The 13,714-nt window shown below is 39.5% G+C and overlaps 2 protein-coding genes and 2 long non-coding RNA genes across 5 annotated transcripts in view; 1 reads left to right on the top strand and 3 right to left on the bottom strand.

The window, feature by feature from the left end:
- The window catches only part of LOC113471576 (autophagy-related protein 2 homolog B-like), a 6,712-nt gene extending 5,122 nt beyond the window's left edge, over window positions 1-1,590 (bottom strand). Inside the window, exon 1 of the mRNA XM_026830816.1 lies at window positions 1,443-1,590. Within this exon, the coding sequence (XP_026686617.1) occupies window positions 1,443-1,463 (21 nt within the window). The 5' untranslated portion in view covers window positions 1,464-1,590. The remainder of the gene's footprint in view (window positions 1-1,442) is intronic.
- A 1,247-nt stretch (window positions 1,591-2,837) lies between these two features.
- Window positions 2,838-9,188, bottom strand: LOC103519253 (Hermansky-Pudlak syndrome 1 protein homolog). Of its 2 annotated transcripts, none has more exons than XM_026830815.1 (5): window positions 8,875-9,188; window positions 7,761-7,997; window positions 6,989-7,142; window positions 4,097-4,284; window positions 2,838-3,182 (listed from the first exon to the last, which is right to left on the bottom strand). In XM_026830815.1, the coding sequence occupies exons 1-5, from the start codon at window positions 8,976-8,978 to the stop codon at window positions 2,984-2,986; spliced, it is 882 nt and encodes a 293-aa protein (XP_026686616.1). In that variant the 5' UTR covers window positions 8,979-9,188; the 3' UTR covers window positions 2,838-2,983. The 2 variants fall into 2 exon arrangements, with proteins under 2 accessions (XP_026686616.1, XP_026686615.1); XM_026830814.1 differs by lacking the exon at window positions 6,989-7,142 and adding an exon at window positions 6,673-6,826 and having other exon boundaries at window positions 8,875-9,186.
- On the top strand, window positions 5,775-6,867 carry LOC113471575. The gene is made up of 2 exons (XR_003394217.1): window positions 5,775-5,910; window positions 6,683-6,867. It is a non-coding gene; the product is annotated as an uncharacterized LOC113471575 (long non-coding RNA).
- On the bottom strand, window positions 6,044-6,549 carry LOC113471574. Its single transcript, XR_003394216.1, has 2 exons — window positions 6,432-6,549; window positions 6,044-6,113 (listed from the first exon to the last, which is right to left on the bottom strand). It is a non-coding gene; the product is annotated as an uncharacterized LOC113471574 (long non-coding RNA).
- Window positions 9,189-13,714: the final 4,526 nt, after the last annotated feature.

The following is a 13,714-nucleotide window of genomic DNA, read 5'->3' as shown; positions in this document are numbered from 1 at the left end:
TCTCTTCGATTTCGGGACGATAAGACCATAGCAGTTACAGTTCCCTCTGTCAAACCTCTTTAAAAAAAAAAATCAATGCAATATACCGACCGAATTATACGGGTTCGAATTCAATCCGCGACATGATTCAGGTACTTACTTTGGGTCCCGGAATGCCTTCAGACTGTTTGACTTTGACTCGGAGCTCCTGGCGGCCCACTAATTTAGCATTGTGCTGAGCATGTCCCATTGTGTGAATGTGTTTGGATAAGCATAAATGGACAAAAATAACTTTGTGGACAACATGTGTTTGTTACATGTTACTCCAACAAAATATTTGGAGAGCATCCAACAAACTTATACGGTAGGTACTTCCTGGTGATCAAAAAATTCCACAAATTTTCCCAACCAGTGTTATCCATCAGCCATCACGGAAAGTTACACATTTTTCCCATGTGTCAAAGTCTTGCACATAATAATGTTGAATTATTTCACATGCTGTAGAGAACCGGTTCATAGGTTCTCCTGTCTTCAGGGTAGTCCTTGGATGGTGAACTACTACCAGACTCATCCTGACCCTGCAAAACCATAGCAATGTAACAATAAACAGTGATTTTTTTTTAATAATTACGTGATGATAGTGATGATAGAAGATAGATAGAAAGATAGAAGATAAACAGTGATTTTTTTTTAATAATTACGTGATGATAGTGATGATAGAAGATAGATAGAAAGATAGAAGAGAAGAAGATAGAAGAGAGAAGAAGAAGATAGAAGAGAAGAGAAGAAGATAGAAGAGAAGATAGAAGATAGAAGAGAAGATAGAAAAAAGTGATGATAAGATGGGAGAAAAGTAAGCTCCTATGGCGTAGTGGTCACTGCGCTTAACTTTGATTCGGGAGAAGGGAGAAAAGTAAGCTCCTATGGCGTAGTGGTGAGTCAGCTTAACTTTCATTCGGGAGGACCCTTTTAAGAAGAGAAAAAAAGGGGGTTTGTCGACCCGAAAGCGGGAATTGATCCCGCGACCTAGCGCTTACAAGGCAGGTGCACTACCCTCCAAGCCAACTAGGCTGGCTTGACCCAAATTTGATTCTTGGCAGGGTCAAAAAAATTGTAGGTAAGATGCTAAGATTCCGTGCCTGGCTATTGTAAAAGATTCGGGAAGACCCTTTTAAGAAGAGAAAAAAAGGGGTTTGTCGACCCAAAAGCGGGAATTGAACCCGCGACCTAGCGCTTACAAGGCAGGTGCACTACCCTCCAAGCTAACTAGGCTGGCTAGACCCAAATTTGATTCTTGGCAGGGTCAAAAAAATTGTAGGTAAGATGCTAAGATTCCGTGCCTGGCTATTGTAAAGCCAACTCAGTCTTGTGAGGAAAATGATTAGAAAGTTATGTAATTTAAATCGAAAAAGGAGTGAAAACTTTTTTCGTCCGTGGGATTCGAACCCAGGACCTGGACGTACCTCTAGTGAAGTGCTCAACATGAGAGATCTCGACACCGTTCTAGCGCTCGTAGGAAACTCGTCTGTACTCAATGATACCCCATCCAGGTGGAACTTTTTAATAGCAAATGCACTCTCCCCATTAGGAGAACCTGGGGTAGACTCGCCTACATGTGGGAACAACACACTTGTGTCACTTTTTGCATGTCCTCACATACCTACTAGTTTTCAGCTCCATTTTAATTGGATCTTCTTTGCCTTTCTTCGTTCCAACGGCTTTAGTCGTCATTCAACTAAACAAACTGATTTAATTATGACTTAATGCAGCAGAAAGCAAAAAAATATCAAACTGTTGTATGTATGTTGCAAATGTCGGGATTACTGACCATTAGGCAATTTTTTTCAAAAAATAAAAATCAAACTAAAAATATAATTATGAAGCCAACAAAAAGTGACCAGGGTCGTCATCGGAATAAATAAATATTAAAATACTTAATGAAATAACCAAAGTGAACAATTTGGTTGTTTTGGCTCAATAGGAATGTCATCCCTTTCAAGAATTGCACAGTAAAGGCCCAAGTCCCACTTGATGTCGTTCGGAAAAAAATGTATCATGCATAGAGGGAACACCCTCCTTTAAATTACATAGGGACAAAAATGCGTCGAAATGTTTCGTGTACAATACACACTGGCGTGCTGAGGCCGCAACTTGGCCTGGCGAACTGCCGAGCGCCTAGATTCCCTACAAGGATATTGGTATCGGTGGGAAAAAAATCGGATGTCTCCCTAGGTAATGCTAAAGTAAGGAGTATGACGGATAGACTTGGGTCAATCAATTTTTCCCCTGGCAAAACATATGGGTAAAAAAATTCCCCTTAATTAACTTTTTTTTTTTTGGTCAGAGACCCAAAGTTTCATGTCAACATGAGACTGTAAGAAAAAAACACTCTACGTAATCATGTCAGATTTAAATATTCCTTTTATTTACTAAATGTAAATTCAAGTTAGATTTATTTCCCCCTAGTAAATTGGCTCAATAGGAATGTCATCCCTTTCAAGAATTGCACAGTAAAGGCCCAAGTCCCACTTGATGTCGTTCGGAAAAAAATGTATCATGTATAGAGGGAACACCCTCCTTTAAATTACATAGGGGTAAAAATGCGTCGAAATGTTTCGTGTGCAATACACACTGGCGTGCTGAGGCCGCAACTTGGCCTGGCGAACTGCTGAGCGCCTAGATTCCCTACAAGGATATTTTGTGTCGGTGGGAAAAAATAAAACTCACGACAAGTGGGTACAGGCCTGTATGAATATTCCAAATACAGGATGGTATCAAAGTCTCCCGAGTATGGACTATACCGAATGTTTCGTGTACAATACACACTGGCGTGCTGAGGCCGCAACTTGGCCTGGCGAACTGCCGAGCGCCTAGATTCCCTACAAGGATATTTTGTGTCGGTGGGAAAAAATAAAACTCACGACAAGTGGGTACGGGCCTGTATGAATATTCCAAATACAGGATGGTATCAAAGTCTCCCGAGTATGGACTATACCGGGTGTGTTCACACAAAGTCCGTGTTGACGCTGGGTATGCCCGACACTTCCCACACTGTAGCCGCTAGGCGGCGTGTGTGTTCTAATATACACGAGGAGGTTGCTAGACTTAGATGTACACAGTACAGCTCGTAACACTTCACACCACTCAATCCGCCGCCCCCAGCCCCACCACTCTTCTTCACGAAACACTTTGAGATCAGTCGTCTGGGGGGAAGAGAGAAGAAATTATGGAATTATTTGTTACCTATAGGTACCAGAAACAAAAACTGATAAGGTGATAAGTCAAAATTGTCCAAAAGACGCAAAAACCAATGTTTCGTATGTAAGGCCCCCAGCCCCACCACTCTTCTTCACGAAACACTTTGAGATCAGTCGTCTGGGGGGAAGAGAGAAGAAATTATGGAATTATTTGTTAACTATAGGTGCCAGAAACAAAAACTGATAAGGTGGTCCAAAAGACGCAAAAACCAATGTTTCGTACGTAAAAGGCGGAAGCTTTCAAGTTTCAAGGCTGTTCAATTGATTGCTCTGATGAAATGGATTTTTTTTATTTTTTCAACACTTTTTTCATGACCCAATTCCCAATTCGTATCAAAATCAAACCTTAGGATATGAAACGAAAATCGAAAAAACCCATGTTTCGATTTGGTCCCACACAATATCTCGTTTCCGGTAATTTTTTTCCAACAACAATGAATTGAAAAGTTGTTTCTTTTTTTGTTTTCTACATTTTATATCTTTACAATTTTTTTCTAGGATATTCGATTTGGTCCCACACAAAAAAAGCCTACCATTTTGTAATTTTTATTGATAACTGTGTAAAAATGTCCGTTAAAGAACTGTCTTTTTACAAGGGAAAATAGAAAGTAAAAAATATGCATGTAGGGTCCGTGCCTACTGCTTACATCAAGATATACAAATACTTACTGGTAGAAATCCCCACACAATATCTTCGATTTGGTCCCACACAAAAAAAGCCTACCATTTTGTAATTTTTATTGATAACTGTGTAAAAATGTCCGTTAAAGAACTGTCTTTTACAAGGGGAAATAGAAAGTAAAAAAATATGCATGTAGGGTCCGTGCCTACTGCTTGAATCAAGATATACAAATACTTACTGGTAGAAGTCCCCACACAATATTCCAGGGATGGACACATACTCCATAGCATTGACAGGAGTGCGGGAAGGTTTGAGGGGGGCCCCGGAAGAGTTTTCAAACCAGCAGAAGTAAGAATAGGAGAAGGTGGAATCCTTCCAAATGATTTGCAGGTAGCCGTCGTGTAAATACTGTTGTCCCATGTCAACCTGAAATATTTAGATCAGAGTTAAGTTTATATCTAGTGATGTCAGCTCCCATAGTGTAGTGGTCACTGCGCTTGCCTTGCACGCGAGAGACCCGGGTTCGATTCCCGGCGGGGTAAAAAAAAAGTTTTCTTCGCCTTCTTCCTATTAAAATAGGGTCGGCTTTCTTGAAAAATTAATGTTTGTGTGTGTGTTAGTTCAAACTTTCTGCCTGGCCAAACCACTCATCCGATTGCTATGAAACTTTGTGAATTTATTGCTTGCACTCCCGTGAAGGTATAGGCTATTTTCCGGTTTGTTTTTGTTAAGCTACGCCGAGCAAGACCACTAAATGGATGGGTGACATGAACGGCCATGCCTTAAGGATTTATTAGCAGAAATCCAGAGCAAAGCGACGGATTTTGGCTAGTAAATAATATAATCAAGAAGCATTCTTTGTCTAATAAAGAAGCATTACTTACTTGATTACTTCACTCTTGGCATTGTTTTCACACAAAATGTTTTCTGTGGCATAATTTATGTAAAGTATATCATGAGTAAGAAAAGCCAATTCCTGACAAAAGACAACAACTGGCATCGCCGCAAAGATCCACACCGCCATTTTTAAAGCAACAAGATCCTCTGTTTTTTCCTCTATCAAAATGTAAGTCCAAGTTTTTCCAACAATTAAGTGTTTTCCGCCAGCTACCACCCAAAACTTACCAAAAGGACTTTTTAATAATGTTGAGCATAAATGCTTGTCACAAATGTCGCTCCCTGCTTGATGCACTACACGGCTTTCTTGCCAGTCTTTTACGGGCAGCCCTATTGTGTACTTTATGTCTTGATAAATTTTTCTCCCCCAGGTCTTGGTTAAAAAAAAAGGTATCATGAGTAAGAAAAGCCAATTCCTGACAAAAGACAACAACTGGCATCGCCGCAAAGATCCACACCGCCATTTTTAAAGCAACAAGCTCCTATGTTTTTTCCTCTATCAAAATGTAAGTCCAAGTTTTTCCAACAATTAAGTGTTTTCTGCCAGCTACCACCCACAACTTACCAAAAGGACTTTTTAATAATGTTGAGCATAAATGCTTGTCACAAATGTCGCTCCCTGCTTAATGCACTATACTAAATTTTGTACCAAATTTTTGACTTGGACTCAAACCACCAACCTCCAAATCCGAAGTCCACCGCGCTAACCACTACACGAGTGGCGTAAGGAACACCAGGTATCTATCATGTTAGACAGGAGATCATGCACCTGAGAGCTTTCCTTCAATCTAGAATGAAATGAAAATACCACTTACTTTCTTGTTTTGCTTCAGTTCATTTTTGTTTTTGTAAACCTCAGGTATTTACCCATTTTCTAAATATGATAGGGAGATTTTCTTTTAGGTTGGACCCCACATCCTTCCCAATGAAGATATTTTTAAACTAGAGAGGGCTTTCTTGCCAGTCTTTTACGGGCAGCCCTATTGTGTACTTTATGTCTTGATAAATTTTTCTCCCCCAGGTCTTGGTTAAAAAAAAGGTATCATGAGTAAGAAAAGCCAATTCCTGACAAAAGACAACAACTGGCATCGCCGCAAAGATCTACACCGCCATTTTTAAAGCAACAAGCTCCTCTGTTTTTTCCTCTATCAAAATGTAAGTCCAAGTTTTTCCAACAATTAGGTGTTTTCCGCCAGCTACCACCCACAACTTACCAAAAGGACTTTTTAATAATGTTGAACATAAATGCTTGTCACAAATGTCGCTCCCTGCCTAATGCACTACATGAGTGGCGTAAGGAACACCAGGTATCTATCATGTTAGACAGGAGATCATGCACCTGAGAGCTTTCCTTCAATCTAGAATGAAATGAAATGGAAATACCACTTACTATCTTGTTTTGCTTTAGGTCATTTTTGTTTTTGTAAACCTCAGGTATTTACCCATTTTCTAAATATGATAGGGAGATTTTCTTTTAGATTGGACCCCACATCCTTCCCAATGAAGATATTTTTAAACTAGAGAAATATTTCCAAACAAAAACCCATTTCTCTTTTTTCCAACTCTGCATAGCCTATATAAATTTGATTCCAAGCATTTTTTGCAAAGACTTTGCACAGAATCTTCTACTTTTAAGAGATCAATTTAGAAAGAAAAGGGGCCCTGGGTAAACTTACAGTGTAATGTCAGGTCCACATAAATTCTTGATAAAAAAGGAACATGTCTTTATGATTCTTTGTAGCCACTGCACCTCACCATGTCCAATGATTATTAGAATATGACCCATGTACTGAAGAAAGAAGATGCACTACATTAAATTTTGTACTAAATTTTTGACTTGGACTCAAACCACCAACCTCCAAATCCGAAGTCCACCGCGCTAACCACTACACCACTGATGTTGGTCCCACAACTTACCATTTTCCAGAGTTTGTCCGCAGATATGAGACACTGTTTGGATCCTAAATCTAACGTAGGAGCTACCACACGATGCGTTTTCCTGTCCACGTAGATGAAATGTACGAGACCTGGGAAGTCCTGTAGGTATTTGTGAATACTCAGCGTTGATCCTGTGTTATAACGAGATGGTTAAGGAGAAACCACATAAGAGACTTTTTTTTGCACTATACTAAATTTTGTACTAAATTTTTGACTTGGACTCAAACCACCAACCTCCAAATCCGAAGTCCACCGCGCTAACCACTACATCACTGAGGTTGGTCCCACAACTTACCATTTTCCAGAGTTTGTCCGCCGATATGAGACACTGTTTGGATCCTAAATCTAACGTAGGAGCTACTACACGATGCGTTTTCCTGTCCACGTAGATGAAATGTACGAGACCTGGGAAGTCCTGTAGGTATTTGTGAATACTGAGCGTTGATCCTGTGTTATAACGAGATGGTTAAGGAGAAACCAAATAAGAGACTTTTTTTAACTATGTACCTACATATTATATTTTTATTTTCTGCATCTTCCTAGCCTCTTCCTATTTGAATAGGGTCGGCGCGGCGTCTGTTATATTGTTATACGTGTCTAACAGTACGTTTTTTGTGCGTGGACTAAAAACCGATAAATGACTTGAATTGGACTCGAACCGCCAATCTCCAGATTCGAAGTCCAATGCGTTAACCACCACGCGTAAACCACCACTGGATTTTTCACGATAAAAATGGTAAAATGGATCGAAGGCCAGGATTTTGATTTTTCCCCGAATTAACGGTAGGTATCTTGGTTGTTTAAAACGACGTAAAAAATAAAATAGAATGAGAGTCATGCATATGACTTGAATTGGACTCGAACCGCCAATCTCCAGATTCGAAGTCCAATGCGTTAACCACCACGCGTAAACCACCACTGGATTTTTCATGGTAAAATGGATCGAAGCCCAGGATTTTGATTTTTCCTCGAATTAACGGTATCTTGGTTGTTTAAAACGACGTGAAAAATAAAATAGAATGAGAGTCATGCATAAAAAAAGTAGCAAAGTTGTTGATAAAGGATATGAGGACAGGTCGAAATTCTTGAACGCCTTGATGCAGAGGAAGTCGATAAAGTTCTTCAACTGATGATAGACTAGCTGGGTGGACTTCTTGCCTGGGGTCTCTAGGAGAATGAGGACTGATTGGTCCAAACATAGGAAGCGCGTTAGACTGCGGAGTTGATCTACGAATGGCTTTAGATTGGATTCTATACGGACCAAATGCTCGTCGGAATCATGCTTGCTGAACTCAGAGAAACATCTGGAAAGAGAAGGAAGTTGTTTGAAAACGTAGTACATATGTGTCAATATCAAAAGATTCTGTCAATAAACTTAGAGGGACGCCAGCCCAGTTAGCTTGGAGGTTAGCGCGTCTGTCTTACAAGCGCTAGGTTGCAGGTTCGATTCCTGCCCGGGGCGGATTTTATTCCAAACAGATAAGGTTCGTTCAAATTGTAAAATAATTTGTCTACGTCATAACTTTTGTGCACATAAGCTGCGATTCCACCTCCATTTCCCTTTGGTCTACATCTATGGAAAGTTTCAAAATCAGGAATGGAATACAATCCTATTTCATTGTCTGTACAATTAAGTTCAGTTAAAACAACTACATCTAACCATTTTAATACTCCACTTAAATAAACCTGTAAGGTATTCCAGTGTTTACAAATACTTCTAATATTAATATGCATTACATTTAATTTATTGCTTGTGAATGACGACCAGTGTTTTTCACAATCTTCCATATCTTTAAATTTTAAAAACTTTACTTTATCAGTTTGAACCATATTTTGAAAATCTAATATTCTAGAACCCATACAAAGAAAAACAATCTTACAGTAATAGGTAACAATACAAAGTTATCAGACATTTTAATTCATATCTTCAATACTTTCAATTCTCACAACTCTGGAGTTTTCATTCTTCTTCAATAATATTTTTCCTTCTTGCACCCACAGGAATAAATACTTCTTTTCCCTCTTGATTTGCATCGCTTTGAAGAACAACTCCTTCCTCTGTGGCGTCAACTGTTCATACCTTTAACTAAACGTGAAATGTGAAGGTTACAGTTACCTCAATGAAACCTCTTAAAAAAAAAAAAAAAAAAACTAGGCTGGCGATGGCGGTTGGTTACTTACTTTTTAATATTGTCCCACTTGTGTGACAACTGTTTGGTTAAATGACTAGGTGCTGACTTCACACTGCCTCGCTTTCGTTTCAATATCTCGAACAAACATTTCATAGCGTCATCCAGAGTTTGAAATGTGGTCTTGACCTTTTTCTTGTCTTCTCTGTGGAGGAGCACCTGTATGCAATAGGTGAAGTAGAACGAGGAACACAGGGACTCGGTGGCATAGTCGTTGTCCACCTGAAAACGAGAAACGTACTAGATTTAGTACCAGAAATGTACGAAACTTCCATTCGGTTGCGGAAAGCCATCGGTAAAAAAGCACCGGTTCCAGCGGACAACTGCAGTTATGCAACGTTCGACGTGGTTGGTATCAAGATGGCCGACCGTCTTGTTCTCTGGGCAATCACATGGTGCTGGCTTAACCCGGCCCCACTCACCCTGAGTGAGGCCGATGTGAGATGGGACTCGGTGGCATAGTCGTTGTCCACCTGAAAACGAGAAACGTACTAGATTTAGTACCAGAAATGTACGAATCTTCCATTCGGTTCCGGAAAGCCACCGGTAAAAAGCACCGATTCCAGCGGATAACTGCAGTTATGCAACGTTCGACGTGGTTGGTATCGAGATGGCCGACCGTCTTGTTCTCTGGGCAATCACATGGTGCTGGCTTAACCCGGCCCCACTCACCCTGAGTGAGGCCAATGTGAGAGCTGGTTCATGTACGAAGGCAGAAAACACTGAGATGATTCTGAAAATGTACGAGAATGAGTTCCGGAAGATAAAGTACATTTCTAGAACTGGATCTCGTATGTACCTATTAAGGTGTGTCGACAGACATCGATCGACTGAACCGTCCACACTGCCTCGACAGCATAGATTCACCTCGTCGATCTACGGCCGGTTGACTATGCTTGGACTGCACCCACAGGAATAAATACTTCTTTTCCCTCTTGATTTGCATCGCTTTGAAGAACAACTCCTTCCTCTGTGGCGTCAACTGTTCATTGACGTATACCGGTTGAACATCCGTTGCATTTTTGGTCAGATCCAGACCTTTGGGCTTGCATTTCTTACACGCCTTCAGAATTGAGTCTCGTTCATACTTGGATTCAAAGGACATGATGATTGCCTTTGGTTTTCCCGGTGGTCCGACCAACGAACGCTTCAGAGTGTATCTAGAACGTTGCGGTACCGCTACCTTTGCCACACTACAAAGCGCTTCCATGATCTTGCTTTCATCCGTCATGGTCTCCGGCACTCCCATCACCTCCAAATTGTGATCCAAATACTTTTGTTCTAAATCCAATACTTTATCTTCTAGTTTCTTCACTTTGTTCTTAAGCGTTTGATTTTCTTTTACATTGTACATAGGTACGATTGTACATAGGTACGATAGGTGGAAATTGTGATCCAAATACTTTTGTTCTAAATCCAATACTTTATCTTCTAGTTTCTTCACTTTGTTCTTAAGCGTTTGATTTTCTTTTAGTATTTCCTCCTGTCTGGCTTGCATCTTCGCAAATGTTGTATTCATATCACCAAAGTTTTTTAGCACATCAGCAATCTGTTCCGACTGAAAATTCAGACCATTTTCAACATCCTTGATTTGGTCTGAGATAGTCTTCTTGAAGTCATCAAACAGACCTTTCAGCACACCATACTGATCTCCTCCATTAGAAGTCCCCTTTGCAGTAACATCATCCTCTTCATCATCAGTCTTTTTCTTCACTTCTCTATTTTGTTGATCTCCTCCATTAGAAGTCCCCTTTGCAGTAACATCATCCTCTTCATCATCAGTCTTTTTCTTCACTTCTCTATTTTGTTTACAATTGATGCACTTCCAGGTATTTTTTCTCGCTCCCAGTTTTTGAAAGTTCGCCAATGACATGCCAGCGCAGGAGTAATCAAAACCAAGTCTACAGAGATGACAGATAATCATCTCAGTCTCCGGCGATGTTTCTTTACAACGATCACACTCCATTTTGCGAGTAAGCGTTGTGCAGTCCCTCGCGCAGAGTCTCCTCTCTTTTTCAACTATAACCAATGTTCACAATTATATCGAAAGAAAACTGTAAAAATTAATTATTTATTTTTAAAAAACTATTCACACACTTCACAATTTATCTATACCACAACAAAATTACTAGAAATCCAGCCAAAAAAATTTGCAATTTTTTGACTATGCTTACAATGACATGCCAGCGCAGGAGTAATCAAAACCAAGTCTACAGAGATGACAGATAATCATCTCAGTCTCCGGCGATGTTTCTTTACAACATAGCTTGGCATTTTACAGTGACTTGTCAAATTGCTGATGAATAATTATGTATGTAGTACCTAGTATAATATGCAAATAAAAAACTGATGATACCTAAATTAATAGTTAATAAATTAGTTTTTCTTACATTTCCTGTCATGTCTTTTCAATTAAAACATTACTATAGGTATGTATGTAGCTAGGTACTCATAGAATCAGTGTGATGTACCCACCTAAATGACGGTACCTATAACTCTGGGAGAACGGAGTAAAAAGCTGTAGAAGTGGGCGCAAGGAAAACTTTGATGCAAACTTTTATTTGGTGAGTAGATGGGCATTTCAATCATCTACCGGTACAAAAGTATTTTTAGGTGCTTGAATAATAAATTTGGTGAGTATAGGTGTGGGCATTTCAATCACCTACCCGTACAAAAGTATTCTTAGGTGCTTGAATAATAAGAACTTAACAAGCGCAACATTCACACTCACACAAAAGGAAGAAAAATTAAAAAACCACTAAAACAAGATGTTCAATAAGACCAGTTGAAATTCCAACAAATATTTGAACATAAATCAAAAGGAACCCCAGAAGATGAGTCTCATTTAGACCACCGCAAAAGTTAAAAGAGATTCCCAAATTGGAAAAAGCATCCACAGCGCGGAGGGAATGATAGAAATTTACTTCGGAATGTGTTAAACAATGGCCGAGGCGCTTCTAGACATCAAGGCAACAGGGAACGTTACAAATCGATAAATAATTTCCAGGAGAAAACATTAGCTTAAATGAGAAATCGAAATCTCAAGTGTTCAATGGTGGATGCAGGGGCCTGCACAATGCATCTCTCACTGAAGTTGAAGTCAGACTTATAAAGGTGACACCACTGATACCGTACACTGCCTCGACAACATAGATTCACCTCGTCGATCGACAGGGTCGACTATGTGTGGACACACCTTAAGAGAGTGCACAATTCGGAAGTCAGGTGATTTGGATTTGAGAGAAAAAAGTCAGCCCAATGCATCCTAATATAAGGACAACATTCAGTAGAAAAGAGCCATACATAAGGGAAATTGCCTTATGGACGGTTCTTTTCTGCCTAATGCTGTCTCAAGTCCAAAGAAAAAATTAAAAGGGAGTCTTGAATCCCGTTAGAAAAATAATTTATAATAATTGATGAACTCAATACAATACGATACAAACATGTTGGTACTGTTGGTAATAAAACAGTATAGAGTATAGGTACATTATTTCCATTACCATCTGCTGAGGAAATAGCACCAAAGTCCAAATAAAACCATGGTTCCCGAGTGCCGACAGAAAAACAATTTTCTAGTTGAGCAAAAACACAATATCATACAAACATGTAGGTATTGTAGGTGATAAAATGGTAGGTACGTTATTCCCATACATAAATAGGTATTAGGTAGGTACATGTAAGTAATAAAATGGTAGGTTATTCTCATTACCTTCTGCTGATGAAAGAGGACCACACATTGGCAGTCAAAACAAAACAATACTAACAAAATACATAGACAGATACATAAGTAAAGTATGTACTTGGTTTACATTATGCACTTAACTATTGCGGTTGCATACATTACTTTACATCAATTCATCAATGTAGGTGCAAGGATTCAAGGTGTTTCTGATGGTGCCTCTTTTGAAGGGAGCGCTTCTTAATAAGTTGTAAAGGTGTGTCCACACATAGTCGACGGGCCGTCGATCCACAATAAATTCACATCGATCCACGGCCGTCAAGTCAACTATGTCTGGACACACCTTAAGAGGTAATGAGGACAAATATAGGACAGCAAGGCCGCCAAAACAGTCATACATGGAAATCTAGGAGAACAAGAACACAAAGCTCATTCGAGAGATTGAGGAACTAATCAAAGTTATTCTGAAAATATCAGTCATGAGAATTGAAGATTCGAAAGAGAAATAAAATCATTATGATAAATATTTAAACACAAATGTGTGAAGAAACCCCCAAACGCAGAGAATCACCGCCAAGCATTGGGATAACGCGGCGTATGATTGGGTTGGAACATTTCCTAATGAACCTTGGCTCAATCTTTTATATTGGTTATGGGTATTTGGGTCTACCTTGACACCTGTGATATTCCACCTGATGTGAGATAAAAAAACGCCGAGAGAAATGTTAAAAATCGTTAAATTTGAGCATGAGAAAAATCTTTTGTAAAAATGCCGAAACGCATCCCAAAAATGTTCTGATGTGCGACCTGTTTTCGCTTCGAATATTTCTGTGAACTTTTTTCTTCCCCGAAAGGTAAGCATTTCCTCGCATTAGTTCCGTGACTATAAAAATCGTTAAATTTGAGCATGAGAAAAATCTTTTGTAAAAATGCCGAAACGCATCCCAAAAATGTTCTAATGTGCGACCTCTTTTCGCTTCAAAATATTTGTGTGAATTTTTTCTTCCCCGAAAGGTAAGCATTTCCTCGCATTAGTTCCGTGACTATTTCATTGAGCATTAAGCATGCAATTGGATCAAACCGTTCAAATCTTGGGCTATCTTGGGCTATCAAAAGGCTCAAATCTTGGGCTATCAATACACTTTGCCGATAG

The sequence above is a fragment of the Diaphorina citri genome, unplaced genomic scaffold (genome assembly GCF_000475195.1).
Source record: "Diaphorina citri unplaced genomic scaffold, Diaci psyllid genome assembly version 1.1 scaffold2624, whole genome shotgun sequence".
NCBI lineage: Eukaryota > Metazoa > Arthropoda > Insecta > Hemiptera > Psyllidae > Diaphorina > Diaphorina citri.
The sequence above is the reverse complement of the archived record's forward strand: the minus strand, read 5'-3'. Positions and strand labels throughout refer to the sequence as shown.